This window comes from Uloborus diversus, chromosome 1, assembly GCF_026930045.1.
Source record: "Uloborus diversus isolate 005 chromosome 1, Udiv.v.3.1, whole genome shotgun sequence".
Lineage (NCBI taxonomy): Eukaryota > Metazoa > Arthropoda > Arachnida > Araneae > Uloboridae > Uloborus > Uloborus diversus.
This window is the reverse complement of record NC_072731.1, coordinates 86,552,356-86,574,954: the sequence shown is the minus strand read 5'-3', so window position 1 is coordinate 86,574,954 and position 22,599 is coordinate 86,552,356. Positions and strand designations below refer to the sequence as shown.

At 33.6% G+C, this 22,599-nt stretch overlaps 1 protein-coding gene across 1 annotated transcript in view; it reads left to right on the top strand.

Annotated features, from left to right (window-relative positions):
- Window positions 1-22,599, top strand: part of LOC129235031 (nucleotide triphosphate diphosphatase NUDT15-like) — a 33,843-nt gene extending 11,244 nt beyond the window's left edge. The window contains exons 2-3 of the mRNA XM_054850110.1: window positions 15,403-15,599; window positions 22,356-22,599. Of these exons, the coding sequence (XP_054706085.1) occupies window positions 15,403-15,599; window positions 22,356-22,456 (298 nt within the window). The 3' untranslated portion in view covers window positions 22,457-22,599. The remainder of the gene's footprint in view (window positions 1-15,402; window positions 15,600-22,355) is intronic.

The following is a 22,599-nucleotide window of genomic DNA, read 5'->3' as shown; positions in this document are numbered from 1 at the left end:
CCGGAACCTAATGCTGTTATGATCACTATCTCCAATATGCTCCCCTACACTCAACCCTTGAACAAAACTACCTATGTCACAAAAGCTAGATCCAAAATGGCCTCCTCTCGAGTTCCCTGAGTTACAACTTGATCTAAGAAACAGTCACCAATTACTTTTAAAAATTCCTCTTCTTTGCCATTACCGGGATAAAAATTATTCCAATCAATCCTCGGAAAATTGAAATCCCCCATTATGATAATGGATCCTTTACTGGACATGTCACTTATAATACGGTACATCTGTTCATCTTGTCCCTGGTTTGAATTAGGTGGCCTATAAATGTTTCCAAAGCGTAGCTTTTTGCCCTTACTGCTCATCAACTCCAGCCAAACCATATCAATATCAGTAGGCTTATCATTTATGACCAATTCATTGCAGATAAAATTGTCTCTAACATAAAATAAAACCCCACCACCTCTTTTACCTACTCTATCCTGTCTGAACAAATTATACCCAGCAATATGTAATAACTCTGCATCAGATTCGGTAGCCCATGTCTCTGTAATTCCTATAACATCCAACTTCTCATCCATAACTATGCTTTTCAATTCATCCATCTTGTTCCTAATACTGCGAGCATTGGTATAGAAAACTTTAAGCATGCCTAAGTTGCTTTTATTTAACACCCTGAAATTTCCTAAATTACAATTGTTAACATTACTACTCTTGTTCGTCACTTTATTTCCATTCCTAGCAATACCTAAAAAAATTTCATTCTCTCGATACCTGATGCTTGAACCATGCCCCCCATTCCAACTTAGTTTTTTGACTCCGAAGCCCTTAAAATTAATCCACTAACCATTTTGACCCCTGTAGAGCTCAGATGCAGGCCATCCCTAGCAATCCAATCCCGTTTACAATGACTCCATACATCAATGAACCTGATACTGCGCTTTTCGCAAATTGACTTCAGTAGCAAGTTCATACACCTTGAACGTTGATTTAGCCAGCTCCTATGCACTCCATACCTGGGAAGCAAACCAACCACTTGGACATTCGTCGAAAAGCTGGTTGCTTTATCCAACAGGGATTCCCATTCCCTAGAAAACTCCTCATTTTTACTGTGGCCTACATCATTTGTTCCCACCCACAAAGTAACCATATCCTCCTTATTCAATAATCCCTTCTTTTCAGCAACCATATTAACGTCTTTTACCCGAGCCCCTGGTAAACAACACCTAGCCACCTTACACTTTACTCTCCCAACTGTGTTACCCACCTCCCTTACCATAGAGTCCCCCAAAATTACACCCTTAGTTTCCCAATCTAACTCCTCATTTGAAACTTCCCCCTGAATCTCTGGAACATTTATACCCTCTACAACTGGCTTACACCCTAATGCTAACTGGGCTTCCAAAACTAGCATCTTAAGTCTTAAGTCCGAGAGTTCAGCACATTTAGTGCAAATAAAATCCTCCTCAAAAACAGACTCATTTTCCCCCTTATACAGGCAGAACATATGACATAAATCACAAGAGATCCACCTGTCCCCCTTCCCACTCTTTACCTCTTTCATAATGCATATAACACCCATTTCTACTCAGTGAATATGTTCCAAAAGGCAAAACAGAAAGATAAAAATGCAAAAAAAAAACACAGAATAAATACTAAAAACAGCAGTAAATAAAGAGTTGCTACACCCAATAAAGCACACAAGATCAAAAACCAGGAGATCACCACATGTTAGACTTAGCTCCAAAAAATGCAAAAACACTTCAAGAATACAATAACATCAAAAATGAACCCCCAAAACACAATAAAACTAAATTACATGATAAAGTGAAGTAAAAAAACCTAAAACTAGACAGTAATAATGAAAAATTATAGTAAAAAAACACTTATCAAATTAGTAGCAATAACACTCCCTGCATCACAGGCGCCCTCTAGTGGCCCATTTTGGTTCCAAAATTGTCGGGAGAAAAAAATAGTATTTGTACAAAAGCCTCATTGTGCAGAAAACTGGTTGGCTTTAAATGTGGTGCCTCCTTGATGTTTGATTATTTTATTCTGTAGATGAAAACGATGTAATTAATACAAATTAGAAACAAATAAGGTGTGAAAATGAGGTTTATTACAGTGAACATTTCCAGATACATTTTTGTTGAATTTGTGAACTAAGTTATCTTTCTAGATTCACCTTAAGTGACATTTTACTCAACTTAACAGCTGTTTTACGACATAGTAACCAGCAAGTATTATAACGTATTTATAAATACAAGAAACGAGGTTGGATCCAATTTTGTCTTGGAACCAAAATGTCGCATAAGTCAGCCTGTCCTTTTCAAGGAGCTCTAGGGCTACCAGGAGCCAAGGTAGAGGCCCCCTGTCTGTTGGTTTTCTGTCCCCCTATCCTCATTAAAACTTATATGACTGCGATTCCGAGGCGAGAACTTATTCATGACTAGGCTGACATAGCCTCTGAAATATACTCAGGGCCGTCTTCAAGGAACGTGCTACCCCCGTCCTTTTTCAGAATTCGGATCATTTTGATTTTTAAACTTCAAAATTTGTTGCATTGTAAACTATCTACCAAGGGGCCGTCTTTAAATGATATAACGTTTTGAGGGGGAGGCGGTATGGAATTTTGTTTGAGTTTGTGACAAGAGAAAGGAGGGGAACAAGAAGAGGATAACATCTTTTGAAAACAATATGTTTATGAAAAACAGTGTGATATGTAACTAAAAGAGAGGAGGAGATAAGGTGAAGAATGATATTTAGTGACATGGCAACATAGGCGGATTTAGGACTGAGTTCCTGGGGGGGGGCAGGATTTTTTTTTTTTTTTTTTTTTTTTTTTTTTGAGCAATATTAGTTGTAATCAAGGCTAGATTTAGGGCCGGATTCAAGTGAAACACTACACAATCACAAAAAAAGACAATCGCAATCGCTGTTGGCAGTCGAATTCAAGTGAAACAATTTGGACAATCGCAAATAAGAAGTCGGGGTAGGAGCTACTGGTCGATGATAATCGCATGTACTTGGAGCGACTAACTGATGCTAACCAATGAGAGAATTAGGTTTGAGCTCCCTGGGTTTGAGATGGCTAAAATCCTGATGCAATATTTGTTTTGATGTTGAATTCATGTTCGCTCGCGTAATGGATATGTTCCGTGCTATTTTTTTTCAACTTTCAGTTCTACAGTTGGAAAAGAAAGCAAACTGGATAAAAAATGTTTCCGTTTAAGAAATGCTTTATATGTTCCACATGCATATTGTATTTGTTTTGAATAAAATGCATGATGTTTAAAGGAAAATTACGATTTGATAATCATCCGATGAGAATGAATCTAATGAGGATCAAAGATTTTCAAATAATTTTCTCACAACGACAATTGAATAATACTTAGAGAATTTTGAATTTAAACTGCCTATTGTAATATCTGTTTGATTTGAACATGTTTGTTTCCCTTCGTTGAATACATTTGCACAAGTAGTAAGTAAAAATATGTTTACTTATGAAGCAAAATGAGAGTTTTTGTTAATAGCTTGGGTTATGTACAAGTTAGAACATGAATTCTTGGTTATTGATTGACTCAGCTGGAGTTCTCGGTTTTAAAAGATCTGGATTATCAATCGCTCAAGTTCTCGATTTGGAAAGATCTTGATTATCAAAAGGTCTCAATAATGCCCATCACTAGTGAGGGCATCAGTTTCAACATTTGCCACAGAAATATAAAAATAACAGAAAAATTAAACATCTGGTACTGCTCGCTTTTCACTATCACCCCCTCCCAAACCAGTATTAGAAGACTGAATTCGAAATTTGCCCCCCTTGTCTGACTACGTTTTGTATTCAGCTTTGTGAAGTACTGCCATTATTTTTTTCCTCATTGGAAAAGAAAATAACGGGATTTGGATCGTTATTGAGCAATCGCGATTGCTTATTGCTTTCATTTGACCGTCCTTGATGTTGTGGTTCCTTTTTCAGCTTGGACCAGGGACACCAGCACCATCGCCCACCGGCCTGTGCAGGTGCGGCTCCGAGCACTGCCCCCTAGAATCCGTTTCTCCAGGTCGGGGGCGTCCATGTCCTACACACACACACGCTCATACACACAAGCCTTTACACACACACACTTCTACACTCATACACACAGGTTTACGCACACATACAAGCCTACACATGCACGTATGCCTACACATACCTGCACACACACAACTATACATCTGTAAATGCCCAGGAGGAGGGGTAGGCTTGGGGGAACAGGGGCTGTTTCTAGAAACAATAGCCCCCAATGAGTAGGGTCCTGTCGCAACTCGTGATTGCGAAAAACATAATTTGAATTCAAAATTTCAGAATTCAAATTAATTATCCTTTTTTTTTTTTTTTTTGAGCAATCACGATTGCTTATTGTTCTCATTTGACTGTTTTTGACGTTCCTTTGATTTTTCCCACCGCCACCCTCCACACCATCACCGTCGACGGGCTCCTCACGATGCTGCACCTCTAGCGAAAGATGTCTCCAGGTTGCATCCATGTCCTACACACACGCGCATACATACACAACCACACACACACACGCACACATACACACACAAACACATACACACACATACTCAAACACATACACATAGTTACCCACACATTCATGCCTGCACACAGACACAAACACATATGCCTACACAGACATACACATCCCCCCCCACACACATTCACACACACAACTACCCACACACTTATGCCAGCACACAGACACAAACACACATGCTTACACACACATACACATAACCCCTACACACAAACACATACCCCCACACAAACACACACACACTCGTGATTGCGAAAAACATAATTTGAATTCAAGGTGTCAAAATTCAAATTAATTTTTTTTTTCATTTATTTTACAGCGAAATGTTTCTGCCAATTACTTTTTTAAAATCATGTGTATGCAGTACATATATGTTACTGCAAAACACCAAAAGTAAAGAATGTCGACTTTTACTGGCGATTCACCAGAAATATTAAGTTTATCACTGATGCCTTTGGTATGTGTATGTTGATATGCACTGACTAGTGTCGACATTTACCAGATTTCAGACTTTCACAGTTTAACTTTTAATGGGAGTACAATGCATGTTATAGTAGGAACTTATGCCAGGGGGTCATGTAGCTAAGTTTGATGCATTTTGTTATTGTACCATAACACGCAAGTAAATGCAATTGTAGCAAATAATTAAAAAATACTAGCCTAGAATTGAGATTTTGTATTAGTAAGATAGTGAACGTTAAACTGTTTTACTCACTTTCAACAGTCCCTTTTCTTTTTCTTTCTCAACTAGTATGATACTAACTAGTAAAATTACAACAATGAAGAGAATTTAATTATAATTTCTCTTCACAGTCGTAATTCAACTTGTACTGTTGTTCAGCCGGAAAAGAATTCCGTTGATTTCTTCAAAACGACAAAGTAGTATAATGACTATGCAGAATATTATGCCATCAAGTATTAAGTCATAATTAAAATAAGTACTACATTTGTGGATGAAAACAATGTTAAATTGAAGAAGTATCGCATATTTTAAGTAAATAAAACCAATTATACTTCCAATTTAAAATGAAGGCTACGGTAAACAAAAAACGAGTCTTGCATTGAGTTGCCAATTTAGAATTGAAAATTTTTAACAATAACATTCCATTAATTCTAAAATCAACTTTGCATTCAAAACAAACGCCATTGATGTTTTTCTGCACTGTGAGAGCTCGAGAGCAATTGCTAATTTTGCAAGGGAATCGGGACTGAAGACAATCGCAATGTTACACTTGAATTCAAATTGGGGAAATAGCGATCGCAGCGGTGCATTGCGATCGGCCGTGTTTCACTTGAATCCCTGGGTAAGACTTCATGTGACCCTAAGCTATTTCAGGTTTTGAGTCTTTTTTGTAGTTCAAACAGCTTTTCTGTCGGTCAAAAAAGGCCATACTTTAAAGCCCCGACCCCCCCCCCCCCCATTATGCATTATACATTTGTTATATGCTGGGAAATAGTGTCCCTTTTAAGTAGTGTATAGAATATCCCCAATTTAAAGGGTCAGGGGGTTTCCCTTTCGGAGGAATTTTTGTAAAATAGATATGAAATCCTGCATTTTCAAGCCTTATAAGGGATAATTGGAACCACAAAAATCTCAGAAAAAAATAGCAAAATAATCTTATGCGAATTACGATAATACAAAGTAAAAATTGTTTTCGTGTTGGCAAATGAGTGACAGCAGTCCTCAGAGAGAAAAAGCAAGGTAGAATATAAGGTTATGCATTGCTATTTGCTTACATCGGCTGTCGGTTCAATTCAATTAGTTTTTGATCATGTCTTCAATCCACCCGCAAATACAACAATGAATTAAATACAAAATGATCAATAGTAAAAAGTGCTTTAAAAGAAACGGTGTACAGATTTGGAAAATAGGTAACAAGAGAGTAACATGCTGCTCATTTGAACAATTCATAATTTATACACTTGATAAGAAATAAATTTGAAGCACTCTTTGCTTAGGAATTTCAAAAACTCGTCTAATCCATTTCAAAGACTCCAGAACAATTAAAACTATTCTAGGCTTCATTTGCCCTTTTCAGTCTCTGAAATTTAGTACTAGATTTTACAGTTTTTTAGTATTGTTCTAACTTTGTAAGATACAATTACTTTAAGTTTAAAAGAAAAAAAAAATATATATATATATTGATTTTTCATTTCAACAACTTTTTTCTTCAATTACAAGCAGTGCAGAAAACTTGTGTTTTTTTTCTCGTGCTGAACAGATTAACAATATGCATTCGAAGCAAGATAAAAGAAAGCAGTATATTAGAATTTCTAAAATAATGCATTGCATTTGGGATTAAATAAACAGCAAGATATGAAACATTTGAGTCACAACAATTTATCTCAATTAATATGTTACAGAAACGTGAGAACCATGATTTTTGCATTTTTGATGCAGAATGAGGCAAGGAACAAAATTTAACATACTTCGGCATCTATCCCTCTAACCCCTACCATTTGTTATAAAATTTATGGTTTGTATCCACACTTTTTCAAAGTTTTCAAGAACTTTAAAATGAAATGTATTTTTTCAAGTACTTTCTTTTCTTTTTTTTAATCTTTGAGATTCTAATTTGTTGAAATAGTCGTTGATTATTTCATGTATTGCTGCTGAATACATAGGTCGTTCAGTCGATATTTTCACTTATGGGTCATTTTTTAAAAAGTGTAACTTTTGAGTCTCACGCCTTTCACAGTAAAAATTTTAAGGAACAATTCATCTAACAATAACAATGCTTTTTAATTTCATCAAAAATATATCTATTTAAACCTGCCAACAATTTTTTAATAATAATTTTTATTTTAGTATTTTTTGTTTTTTTGGTTCACATGTGAATTCTCACCTCCGTGGCATGTTACACACCTTGTGTGACTGTTTATACAAATACAAATACAAATGTGACGACCAGCAACAGGCTCTGGGCCCAGCTAGGCTGGTCCTAGTCAATTAATTAGTCCCCAATGAAGATCAATGGCCCTCTTAAAGCTATCCACCCCCTTGCTCATTACCCGCCTCTTCCTGTAAGCTATTCCAAGTGCCCACGACCCTGCTAAAGTAGTAGTTTTTCTGCTTTCCAAGTTAGCCTGAGATTTAAATAGCTTAAAACAATGGCCCCTTGTCCTGCTTTTCCCGCAAAAATTTAATCCATTTACATCTTTCATTTTGATAAATTTAAATAACTGAATCATGTCCCCTCTGACTCTCCTTTGCTCCAGGCTATACATGTTAAGCCTATTAAGTCTGGTATCATAATCTAAATCTGAGAGTCCCCTTACTAATTTAGTTACCCTTCTTTGAACCCTTTCCAATACAAAAATATCTTTCTTCAGATAAGGCGACCAAAACTGAACAGCGTACTCCAAATGAGGTCTTACTAAACTCCTATATAAAGGCAGAAGAACTTTCTTAGATTTGTTTGAAATAGATCTATTGATGAACCCAAGCATTTTGTTGGCTTTGTTACTAGCAATACTGCACTGTTGACTAAACTTGAAGTCCTGATTTATAAAGACACCCAGATCCATAACATTTTCTGCCTGATTTATGACTGAACCCTGTAAACCATATCTCATACGCTTATTTCCATGACCTAAGTGTAGCACTTGACATTTCCCTACATTAACTGCCATACCCCATTTATCTGCCCACTTAGTAATATGATCTAAATCCTCTTGCAGCTGTTTTACTTGTTCTTCATTTTCGACAATCCCCATAACTTTTACATCGTCAGCAAAACAATTCATGCTTCCAGAAATATTATGTTGCTTTATAACTTGTTTAATTAAAAGTATATACTTATTTATTTATTATTCCTTTCACAAGTGACTTAAATACCAATTGTTTAAGTATATTTAATTTTTAATATTGTGTTTTAGTTCGTTTTAGTAGGATAAGGAGTCGTGTCACACAATAAATTCTCACCTCCGTTACTGAAGCACAAAATGCCATTCCTCATTAACACGTGGCAGTCTTGACATCAAATTTTATTTTCCATGATACAAGGGGGCCCCCTTGTTTACTTTCAGACATAAAGAAGTTGTGAGATTTTTGTCGAAAAACAAGAAGACGTATACTTTAATTAAAAACTAAGTATGGTTACTGTGACTTCTCACCTCCGTGAACTTGAATTTCAGGGATGTAAATTAATGTAAAAAAATAAGTGAACATGTTTTCATATCCTTTACACGTACAGATTGTAGCAAGGAAGAAAAAAAAATATTTCTCTGAAAAATGTATCCATATTAGGCCAATAATAATGGAAAATTCCTCACCTCTGTGACAGGCCTTATCAATGTCATTATTTCTGAGGTGAAAATAAATGATGGAGAGGAAATACATCAATCTTAGGTATTCTACCAAAATTTTAAATTGCCAGTATATTCTCAAATTTACTAAATACTATTTTTTAACACACATTTTAATTAAAAGGAAACCTACTAATTAAGCTGTACTTTAATTAAGAGAGCTTAACATTAGAGTCCCACTAATCATTAAAGTAGCTCATTGTTTGCACAATTAACAAAATTACTACTTTGATACTAAATTAGCACAATTTTTAAACATTAAAAGTTTTTTCTTCTTTTTTTTTCTGTGAACAAAGCATTTTTTAATTTTTTTTATTTCTGAGAAAAATTATTGGAACCTTGCTAGGCCATTGTTTGTCGTTACTTCTAGTAGGTAACACTTTCATGTAAGAATAAAAAATAAGAAAATAAAAGGCTTTGAAATTGAAAAATATTTGAATTAGAAAGTTACCTTTTCTGGAGAATGACCCTTATATACTTGCCCTAATGGTTTTCAGTTCGAAGTAGTTGTTTTTATTACATTTTAGCATCCCAGTGACCACTTTACTACTTGTAATACATTGTATGGATTCTCCCCCCCCCCCCCACCATTTAGAAATGGACAGTCGCTATTTTTCTTCATTTTCGCTTCTGAACTATTCAAAAAAGAAAAAAATCATAATTTTTTCTTTTGAGACTTTGGAAGGTGTATTGTTATTATGTATAAAGTCCTCCAAAGACTGGGGGGCATTGCCCCCCTCCGCCCCTCCATAAATCCGCCTATGCTTGGCAAATCAAGCATGTTGAAAAAAAAAAGTGTGATATCATTTATAAGGACAGCTCTCCAAGACCTTTTTTAAAAGGGAGATCTGCTCTATATATTGGTCTACGAAAGGGGTCCGATAGCTATAAAGTTTGGGAAGCCCTGACCTGAGGTATCACTGCAAAGTTCACCACATCAGCCTAAAATGTCAAACGTTATTTTTATTGGGGTTGCAGTTGACTTTGTTTTCCAAATAGATTTAATATTAGGCTGTACAAACCAGCCAAAGCAGTCCAATGGTTTTAGAGGAGAAAAACTGAGGGTGGGTTTTTCACAACAGTTTTAACCATAATTAGAATAAATAAGAGACAATAGACAAGAAGGGGTGGGGTTCCTCTTACCTTATTCCTTTATTTTATGTGACCAAAGGCATCCTAGAAGTGGGTTTTTGAAACTTTGATTTTGGAAGCATTCCGAGGGAAGGTTTCCAAACCCCACAATTGTAAATAGCAACTATGAAGAAATTCTCGCAAAACAATTCATGTTTCCCGAAATATTTTCATGAATGATATTTTACAAGTAGAGTAATATTTCCACTAGTAAAAATTTGAATTTTTCATTCACACACTTGTATTTTATATCATCAACGTCCAACGTATGTGTAAACTGATGTAAAAAAAATAAGTTTGAAATTTGATTTAAAATAGAACGCTAGTTACTTAAGAGCAATAATCTGAGAGAGTATCACGCCTGTGATTCATGTTATCTTAGATTTTTTTTTTTCAAAAAGTTACCAACTGTTATTCATCTTATTAGAAGATCAAATACAGAATTTTTCTTTCTAAAGTTTAGTTGTTCCGTTTCTGCAGGCCCCCTAAAGGCTGATGTGCGGTATTAAAAATTAAGCGGATTTTTGAGACATAGAAATTGCTATGTGCCACAACTCTTTCTGAAAAGTTTCCCTCCAAATTCTTTTTGTGTATAAAATACAGAAGGGTCTGACTTAATATAATAAACGTTAAATTTTCCACAACTAGTTGCCCCAAGGTCAATGAAGGTCACCAAAAAGTTGCATTTTTGATGTTTTTTAGCATTTTTGAGGTCTAAAAGCAGCTTGCACCTTTCAGTTACCCCGACAAAATTAGTGTCGTTTGAAAGGCAAGTACAAGCACTTTTAAAAAATGTATAAATTTTTCTGGCAAGTTCAGTGTGCTTTCCCATACATTAGACCGAAATGTGGAAAATGTTCTATTTTACCGATATTTTAACTGTCATAACCTCTTGCATGAACAACATATTGGAATAATTTTTTTGCCATAATTATACTCTATTATGTGTCTTACCATAACAGTAAAATCCATTAGGCGAAATGCTTCAAAAAATTTTGAAAAAATTTATACTTAGCCTATTTCTGTAGTCTGGGTTTTTTGCTTTTTGATACTACTTGCCCGACTTCAGGGTTTATGCGCTCCTTCGAACCTCCTCCAAAACTCCTTTAGTTAAAAAATGTTTTTAAGGGCCCTTCAAACTCCTTCATTTTGGTTTTAACTCCTTCCTTTTTAGTTCAAGACTACATCAGTGTTGCCAGATGGTCAAATCCAGATTTCCCCAATTCCCTTCCAACTTTTCCCCAAAAAGCGATGTTTTCTACCAAAATTCCCCAAATGCAAAAACTATTTTTCCACTTATATTTTCATAAAATGAATCGACTTCCTCTAATACTTTTGTCTCTTGAAAAAAATTTTTTTCCCCAAATAGCCAAATTTTCTTATAAAATTCCCCAACTTTTTTTTCCTTCACATTTTCGCTTTTTTTTTTTTTTTTTTGTCTTCTTTATCTTTCTTTATCTTTACTTATAATAAAGCTGAAAATCTCTCTGTCCGGATCTCTTTCTATCTGTCAGGATCTCTAACGCGCAAATAGCGCCAAGACCGTTCGGCTGATTTTCATGAAATTTGGCAAAGAATTAGTTTGTAGCATGGAGGTGTGCACCTTTAAGCAATTTTTTGAAAATTTGATTTTGTTCTTTTTCTATTCCAATTTTAAGAACATTTTTCCGAGCAAAATTATGATAAGATAGACGAGTAAATTACCAAGTTATCATAATGTGGAACTGTAAACATGGGCAAGCCAATTGGCGAGAAATTCATCATGCATTATTTGTTACCACCATTTTTAATATGCACCTCCACAACACATGACGATGCTTACCGCATCATCCCATTATGCTTCTGTTGCAAATGGCACATATACTGCTATCTGTCTATCGACAGATTCACCACTTTCACCAGCGTATCCATCTCCAAATATGGGACCAAACAGGGGGACCAAAAGACCTTTTAATTTTCTACTACGGGCAAAGCCGTGCGATTGCCACGTCATAAATACGAGCGCCTGACCGAGAGATAAGAAATAACCAAATTTTTTTTTACTCGCATTTACTACTCTGCTTCTGTATGTACATTTAAAGTATGATTTGTGTATATATTTATCCAAGGACACTCTTCATCACACTTATTTTTACCTGTTTCACGTATCAACTAGTTACTCACGCAGAACATTAATGCGAATTCCATAGCATAATATTCCACATAATGCGAAATCCATAAAGTTGAACAAAGCTAACCCAACGCTGTTTGATACAAACAACGTTCCCACTACTTCTTGACACAAATTTAAATACGAAAAAAAATCTTTTATCCCCGAGGTATTTTTCCCCAGGTTTTCCCCAAGGAAAAAATTTTTCCCCAAAAAATTCCCCTCAAAACCCATTTCCCCAAAATTTCCCCAGAGAGCACCAGATTTCCCCAAAATGGGGAAATTTTCCCAATCTGGCAAACACTGGACTACATAATCTTCCTCTATAAAAGAAACTTAAAATACTTCGATTGACAACTAATTTTGTCACAAAGGTGATTTTAATGTCTCTTATGAGACTTGATCCTGAGGGCAAAAGAGTCCTTATATGTGCTTTAAAAGCAAGTCAAACATTTATTATTGCAACATGGTTATTATTTGCTCAATATATATATATATATATATATATATATATATATATATATATATATATATATATATATATATATATATATATATATATATATATCTTGCCAAGTAAAAAACTGAAACAAAACAAAAACAGTAGCTAACAAAACTCATATTTAACAAACTTACAAGACTCTAATAAGAAATAACTAGCATCGCTAAAGAAACTAATACTTTTTCATCAATCTTGATTAAGTATAGAACGAAAATTAAGAATTGGTTACATCTACTAAGCTTATAACTGCCGTCGGCAATTAAAGATCAGTAACTGCAAATTTTTTATTTTTCACTTTTTTGCACATTGTTATTGCATTTTTGTGTATCAACTTATTGTGCATGCTTGCAAATTTCGTTTCCACTGAAAAAAGCACGGAAAAAACGCCTTAATTCCAACTTTTCCCTATTCTTATTGAATACAAAACATGTTTTTTCAAATATCTCGAAAACTCATTTCTGCAGATTAGGCACTTTAATTTTACAAAATAATTCTTGAAATTCTAAAATTAATGTTCTTTTTCATTTTCATTCCAACTTCTAATTTCAGCTAATTGTCAGGGTCAATTTTGGAATATTTTTATAGTTTTCAACTTTAAAACACTAATTTTGTTCGTCACTAATTGTACGTTTCAAAAGTACGTTCAATATAATTTCATTATTTTTTAGTTTTCGCTGTACATAATCAAGATTTAGGACAAAAATTATTAGATCTTTAAGCAATTATTTCCTGTTACAGAGTTGATTTTGTTTGTTATTTTATAGTCAATTGTTTTCGTTTTATTCTAGTTTTTAATTTGAAGCAAAAAATTTTTTTTGGAGGGGGGCGGGGGGTGAGTAAATAATAACCATGTGGCAATAATAAATGTTTGATTTGTATTTGAAGCACATATAAGGACTCTTTTGCCCTTAAGATCAAGTCTCATGACAGACGGGGATGAAGTCACCTTGTAACTAAGAAGACTTGATTCTTTTACCAAGTTTTGACTTTTCTTAAAATATTTTTTTCAAATTTATGTATTTTAAAAACCGGCATAGCATTTTGGCGGGGAAAAGACTGTTCTAAATATGTAACGTTATATGCTCCATTCAATCAAACAAAAGTTATAAGCTCCAAAAAAAAAGGGGGATCAACTGTCCCCAGTCTCCCTTAAATGTTATTAATGCCATAGGTAAAACTAAATAAGTATCAAAAATTTGATATATGTGTCACAGAGCATTAAAATATCACTTTATATTGCAAACTTTCTGATTAGCATCACATTAAGTCAGGCAAGTAGCATCAAAAAGCCCAGACTACAGAAATAGGCTAAGTTTAAAATTTTTTCAAAATTTTTAGAAGCACTTCGCCTCAAAAGATTTTATTGTTATGGTAAGACACATAATAGAGTATAAAAATGGCAAAAAAATTATTCCAATGTGTTGTTCGCGCAAGAGGTTAGGACAGTTTGAATATCGGTTAAATTTGACATTTTCCACATTTTGGTCTAATGTAAGAGAAAGCACATTGAACTTACCAGAAAAATTTACATTTTTTAAAAGTGCTTATACTTGCCTTTCAAACAATACTAATTTTGTCGGGGTAACTGAAAGGTGCAAGCTGCTTTTTGACCTCAAAAATGCTAAAAAACATCAAAAAGGCAACTTTTTGGTGACCTTCATTGACCTTGGGGCAACTAGTTGCGGCAAATTTAATGTTTATTATATTAAGTCAGACCCTTCTGTATTTTATACACAAAAAAATTTGGTGGTAAACTGTTTTCGGGATGAATTGTGACAAATAGCAATTTCTAGGTCTCAAAAATTCGCTTAATTTTTAATACCGCACACCAGCCTTTAGGGGCCCACAGAAACTGAACAACTCAACTTTAGAAAGAAAAATTCTGTATTTGATCTTCTAATAAGATGAATAACAGTTGATAATTTTTTGAAAGAAATCCAAGATGGCATGAACCACCTCATAATGCTTGGCGTGACAGTTTCTCAGATTCCTGCTCTTAATCGCCAATTATGCTCAGAAAGTTGCTGATTGACCTGACAACTGAATGGTGCTTATCTGTATACAGCTGTATAGTATATCTACATCTTTAAAAGGTATTAAAACTGAGCATGAAAAATTTCTGTGAAGTTTCGAATATTTCAAGATCAATATTTTTCTTTCTGCTTCAGTTTTAGTTTATAGCTTTTAATTTCATAACTTTTTTCTTTAATATTTTTTTTTAAACTTGAAATAATAAAGTTGTTCATCCTAAAATGATGAGTGAACAATCTATTCACATTGCATTATCTTCTAAAAATGATAAACTTTACAAAGCATTTTTGTATTGTGTGACCCTTTTCCTGGTTTCTAAGATTTTACAATTTTTGTCAAACTTTGTAATAAACAATTGTTTTACTTATAATTTCAAAATTTATCACCACTAAAATATAAAAATTATCATATGACAAGAAGTTTTATATTTAACCAAGTCTTAAACTAAAATATCACAGCATTTGCTAGCAGTGTAGGTGCAGTTCTACTAAAAATGTAGAAAAATGCCAGTTTGCAAACAAATTTAGTGGTTTTATGCTTTATCTCATGGGGATTTTTTTTTCTCCAGAAAATATGCATCAAATTTTAAGACTTTATTACTAATGTCTGAAGTGCTGTAGTAATTGTCATAAAATAAAAGAAGATTTAAATTACATTTGAACTTAATGTACACTACAGAAAAATGCAATTAAAACAATCTTTAATTTCAGGGAATCTTGGGAAGATGCTGCTATTCGTGAAGTTTTGGAAGAGACCGGCTTGCACATCACAAACATTTGCTTTTGCGGTGCTGTAAATTCAGTAGTTCCAGAAATAGATTATCACTATGTTACAATATTTATGAAAGGCAGCATTGAACAATGCGGGCCATCTGAACCACAGAATTTAGAGCCAGATAAATGTGAAGGTCAGTCATACTTGAATTCAACACAGTATGCATTTATCCTATTATGCAGTAGAACCTCGATTATCCAAGTTAATTGGGGACGTGGAGTGTCGGAAATCTCAGTTAATAGAAACTTTGTATAAAAAACCTCTCAGGATCTCAAATTTTTGAAAAGAATTTAATTAAAATACAGTAGAATATTTTTGAAAGATAAAACTGATTAGGTGAAAAGTAATGTTTTACAGTTAAAAAATTGCAATAGAAAATAACTTGTAGTAAGTGTTAAAAAATTATTATTATTTTTAAAATGTCAAAAAAGTTAAATATTGAATTATGCATTTAAAGAAACAAACTTCTGAAAAATATGCTCATTCTCAAATTGAAAACTCTGCATTTAATATTAAATTAAAAGTTTTTTTAAAAAATAATCTTCATTATCGGCTCGGTTAATAGAAACCTCGGTTAATTAAGGTTCTACTGTACATTAATTTTAAACAAAGTACTTGCTTTGAGTAATAGTATTAGTTTCAGTAAAAAATCTGCATAATAAGTATTATATCACTTAAATTTTTACAAAGTTGGAATTAAGCACAGTTGAAGCAGTGAAAAGCAAATGGATGTAAGTGTCAAAATTAAAAATTTGAAGATAACCAGCACAAATGGTAGGTGAACCTCTTATCTGTCTTGGGGAAAGAGATAATACTAGTAGCCCTGATAGGTGCTGCTGTACAGAATGATTTTGAAAAAAAAAAAATCAATGAAAGCCTACCAAGGAAGTTATCTTTAAATGCGTTTTACCCAAAACTTGAAAATGTCCACTTACATCCCTTTGCTTCTCACTGCCTCAGTTAATCTTCGAATCCAAGTGAATAGTTCTACTAGGGGCTCTCCATAAATGTCACAATTTTTCAACACGTTTGTCCTCTCTTTATCAGGAACTGTAACACTTCGCATTATCCCCTCCCCTCATAGCATGTTCCGCTATTTTTCATGAACATATTCTTTTTTAAAAATGTGATGTCACATTTCTTGCTACCTAAAACCTCCTCCTAGGCACAATTTCAGGAACCCACCTTCCTTCTGAAAAGCGTGTCATTATTTATGGACAACAGTTCATTTCAAAAAGCTTTTGATAAGGTACCGCATGTTGCTCTACTTAGCAAATAAGCTGATATAGGAATAGGAGGGAAAACTTTCATTTGGGTAAAAAATTGGCTGACCGGAAGGAAACAAAGAGTAGTTGTAAGGGGAAATTATTCTAGTTGGAGTGAGGTCTTAAGCGGGGTTCCTCAAGGATCAGTGTTAGGGCCTGTTTTGTTCATTGTCTTTATGAACGATATTCATAAAAATATTTCTGGGAACATGAATTGTTTTGCTGATGATGTCAAAGTTATGGGGACTGTAGAAAATGAAGAACAAGCAAAACAACTGCAAGAGTATCTAGATCATATTACGGAGTGGGCTGATAAATGGGGTATGGCTGTTAATGTTGGGAAATGTCAAGTGCTACATTTAGGGCATGGAAATAAGTGTACAAGTTATTATTTGCAAGGTTCAGTCATTAGTCAGGCAGACAAAGTTACTGATCTGGGGGTCCTAATAAGTCAGGATTTAAAGTTTAGCCAACAGTGCAGCATTGCTAGCAACAAAGCCAATAAGATGCTTGGGTTTATCAATAGATCTATTTCAAATAAATCTAAAGAAGTTCTTCTGCCCTTATATAGAAGTTTGGTAAGACCCCATTTGGAGTATGCTGTTCAGTTTTGGTCTCCTTATCTTAAGAAAGACATTAATGTATTGGAAAGGGTTCAAAGGCGGGCTACAAGGCTAATAAGTGGACTTTCCCACTTAGATTATGATTCCAGGCTTAGAAGGCTAAAAATGTACAGTCTTGAGCAAAGAAGAGACCGAGGGGACATGATTCAGCTGTTTAAATTTATTAAAACGAAAGATGTTACGGGGCTAAAGTTTAGCACTGAAAACAGGACAAGGGGTCATTGTTTTAAGCTATTTCAATCTCGGCTAACATAGATATTAGGAAAAATTATTATTTTAGCAGGGTAGTGGAACCTTGGAACAGCTTACCGGAAGAGGTGTAATGAGCAAAGGAGTAGACAGTTTTAAGAGGGCCATTGATCTTCACTGGGGATTGTAAATTGACTAGGACCAGTCTAGCTGGGCCCAGAGCCTGTTGCTGGTCGTCACTTTTGTATTTGTATAATTAGAGATGACTGGATTCATGGAAGTAAACTTTGTACTTTTGTCTTTTCAATGCAAGAAAACTTCCGTAGGAAAAGTAAAAATTCAATGTAGTTTATGAACTGCAATGCTTTTTATTGAGCATAAGGTAAATTAAGTAATGAGGTAATCAAACATTTTGCAGGAATTAAATGAGAAAGATAAAGCTCTGATTTTCAATATAGAAAGTAATTGCTTACATATAAAATATTGGTATTATAAAGGTTTCTGTTCATGAATTTCTTAATACAAAAATATTACTTTCTTGGTGCTTTTTAAGATCCTTTATAATATGAAATTATTGGTATAATAACAATAAAATGGTCGCAACTTCAACATTTTAGAAGGAATTAATTTAAACTTTTTTAACTTTTTTTTTTTTTTGGAGATGCATTACACAAAAGCCCTGTGAGAGGATAACTAATATTTAAATCTTTGAGAATGGTTGAAATCAAGATAAGACGAATGCTTTTATACGCTTAGATTTTTGCCAAAACTATCGCTAACTGGTGGAGCTAGAATCGTACATAGGTTCAAGCTGTTTCTAATAACTAATTTAAAAAGTGGACGAACATCTAATTTTTTATTTTGAGTATTTTTATACAATATAACAGTATCCGCACAGCGATGCCCGTGCTAAAAATTTAATGGAAGTTCGTTGAATAATTTTTAAAAAAAAAATTGACACCCCCTTTCCCTCTAATATGAAATGATCATTTTTCTTTTTATAAAATGCATACACACCTTTTCAAAAAAAAAAAAAACTATTTAAATTTCTTTGGAATTTAAAACTTTTTGTCAAATTATTAAATTAGATTTACAGTAACTTTAAAACTCTATTAAACTCTATTTAGCGAGTGAAGCAGTTTTAACTGCAATTTAAAATATTTGGCCAAATAAACAAAACAAAAAAAAACAGCAAATAATACCTTTCATATGTAAAAATAATTCCGCAACTCTATTGTTTATCGCAAAACTTGCCCAGCAACCACGCTATCATAATCGATCTGTCAAACGAAAAAAAAACATCCCGTGTAACATTCAAAAATCGTGGTCAGAAAAAAAAATGTTGTACATTTCACTCGGATAAAAACAAATCAAAAGTTTTTTCTTTGAAATCAAATCGCCAAAACAATGACTTACGTTAACGGTTGCCTTAAAACAATGATCCTAGACTGAACTGCTCAACGCCTAACGTGCCAAGCGACCACTCTACCGGAACACAGCCCTTTTGCGAGTGAAGCGAATGTTTTTTCTTTGGCAATAATAAGTGTTTCGCCAAACAAATAAAAAGGTATAAAATCACATTAACAGTAGCTTTCAAATCTTAGATTATAAAATTTATTAAATATATAATTAAATATTAAGAGCTGCGTTGCCCGGCTTTGCCCGGTCTACCTTGAGAATAAAAATTGTGTGAAGTGGACATATATTCAACAATCAGGCTTAAATAAGAGAAAAAAAACACCATGCAAAATTACCCTTCCAAACAATGACGACAGATATTGAAATGCTTTTAAGAAATTAAAATGCGAAAGATGGATTTTAAAAGCATAAGTATGGAAACATGAAATAAAATAAGTTTGAGAAATTAAATGCAAAATAAGGACATAAACAATGGATTCAAAAAGCCTAACCGTGGAAACGTGAAAATAAAATGGTTGACAACTTGAATCAAAATGACATATTTTGAAACTGTTTTAAAAACACTTGTAACTTTTTCCTTCGAGGATAGAAGATAATTTTTTCGACCATAGGTCAAGAGAGATTTGGAGTAAAAAATGTTGCTTTTTCCATTGGTGTCAAATAGAAAACTGTGGGACAATTCCTTCACTTTTTATTGATAGATTTAATGAAGGAAGTAGTGCCTAAATTTCAGCTAAGCCTAAAAAAGTTTGAGCTAAAAACGCAAATTACTCCCGCCGTAATTAAGTTAGAGCATTGAAACAAATTCTTTAGAACGCGTAAAATTCTTCCCTTTTCGACGATATATAATATTAATATGTGCAGGTAATTTTTCACCCCTTTAATAGCCAATAATAGGCAATTCAAGTGAAATTTGGGCCTAAATTGGAATAAAAAAAATACCTATTTATCGGATTTTTTTTTTCAAATTATAGCCTAAGTTACTCAGTAAGAAAGCACCTTTCATATAGTGACGGAATTTTTCAAATAGGTGCAGTGGTTCCGGAGATTACCTTGAACATATAAATACACAAAAATCCGGCCTTTCTCTTTATAATATTGGTATAGATTTAATTGAAAAAATTCTCAGAATAACTAATTGTACAATAGAGCATTGATTATCCAAACATACTATCCCTCTCAAATTTTTACAATTGTTCAAATGAAATTGTAAACATTACCCAATGAATAAGAGAGTAAGGAATTGGGAGAAGTGAAAATCTCAAAGTAAAGACAACTATGTCCTATACCTTAATAATGAAGGGAATTTTATCACAATATTTTAACAATCTATCTGTTCATGATTAAATTTGATTAAAATTATATTTTCTACATTGAAAATATATATTTCAACCTTTAGAGCAGTCAGAATTTACCTTCTCTGTGTGTGTGTGTGTGTGTGGTGGGAAAGGATGGGCATTTAAACCAATCTTACATGTACATAAACTATTGTACTAGGTTTTACAATGTGATTTAACACCAAAGGTTTGGGAGTGGTTTAACACTCCAAAACCCACTTCACTACACCCCTGGTTTCACCCGTATTTCTGAACTTGCTTGTCTAGAAATCTGAACAATTGCTTACGCCAACTAAGGGCAGTCACAACAAACATGGAGAGTCTGTGCTTAACCTTATATGAGTTTGTGCAAAGTGCAATTTTTGAAGAACAGTTTTTAAAAGCATTTTTATTATTTTCTGCGATACTGATTAGTTCCATTAAAATGATAGATTAAGTATTGATATTATGTAATGCTACAATCCACCTTTGTTATCATGACACCAGGATGTTACATTACATTTTTTAAGTCCCGATTTAATGATATAATTTCAAATGGCATTGCTTGTGGTCAAAATTCAACCATTTGTGTTTATGTCTTTTTATTCTTCCAATTCTTAAGTCTTTCAACCATGTCTCTTAGCATTCTTTTTGGAGGTATAACATAAATGTATTTTTTGTTTACTTTTAGACAAATTTGCAGGTTTTTACATTAAAAATATTATTACAGTTGTTACCACTAATTGAAAACAAACTTTTGCAATATACTTCAAATAAACTTCTGCAACCACTGTCCATCTAAAGTAGCTATATATGTAGATATTATCAGGGCCGTAACCAGAAAATAATTTTGGGGAGGATTTCAAAACTTTCATGCCGAGGCTTTGCGGAAGGTAGTACATTTATGAAAACCAGCCTTGACTCACCAAAACCGTTTTATGCACTTAATATACGTATGAAAGACATTTGAGGGTTGGAACAATATCTTTTGGACATTTTTAAATATAAATGAACATTTCAATGTCAAACTGAACTTTTTGGAGGGGGGGGGGTTATCCATAAGCCCCCCCCCCTCCTGTATACGGCCTGGGGCATTATTATTTTTTTAACAAACTAGTTTGCTAAATGGGTAGCAAAATGGTACTCAGAAAAACGATGGAAATATAGGAAAACGTTCCTTAAAGTTATACAGTTGAACTCTCTTATAACGAAGCCTGATTTAACGAAAACCCGGATTTAGCAAGGAAATCGGAAAGATTTGATTGGTACAATGTTATGTCTATGGGAGCATAACTCGCTTTTAACAAGCAAACACTGCTTAAAGCGAGCAATATTTTTATGATTTATAAAATTTCTATAGACTTTCAGCTCAATTTCTTCTTTCTTGGAAAAACTCCTTTAGCTTTCCTAAGTCAGTCGAAAGTTAGGGATGAGATATACATCCTGAGAACAAGTGTTGATGGTACTTTAAAAAAAAAAAAACCATAAAAGTAGTTTAAATGCTTCTCTGCTCTACAAATAGTTTTTTAAAACTATTTGTAGAGCAGAGAAGCATTTGAATGACATACATTTGTTGACGCCAATATGTTATCACTTCCGAGGTATGCTTCGCAGGATATTGTAGCTTAAATTCAAGCAAATGCAGGTGAAAAAAATCATGACAAATGTTAAGAATTTGAAACTGAACCACCTTCAATGTCGATGGATTTCGATGTGCAGAAAAACTTGAACCTTTTTTCGAAGTCAGAGATGCAAGTGCCAATTTTTTTCTGGAGCACAAGAATGATACAATGAGGCAATATAACGATTCAAAGCAAATTTACCAGAAATAATAAAAAATAATAAACAAATGTATATGAATTTTCATGTTTTTTTCACAAACTCGTTTGTTTCATAATGTCGTTCACAACACATCAGCATTCAAAGGGAGGTGCAGAGCCTGAAAGGTTAAGAACCTCTAGCCCAAAAGGATGATGGTGAGGAGATATCAAGGTTTGACTGTATGAAGAAAGTAAGTATTCAACAGAAACAGATTTTACTTAATTTTTAAGATACATTAATCTGTATTTCTTTTCAGGATGGGAATGGATTGAGTGGGGTGATTTACCAGAAGCAGATTTACTATTCTATGCCTTAAAAGATTTTACATTAACTGGAATAAACCCTATAGATATGTAAACTACGAGAAAAAAGCATGTTTGTTATACATGAATGTCCACACAAAATAATTACAATAATATTATATTTTATCATTTATTAGTTTATGAAATCTTATACATTTATGTAACACCTTTTTTTTTACAATGCACAATAAAATCATA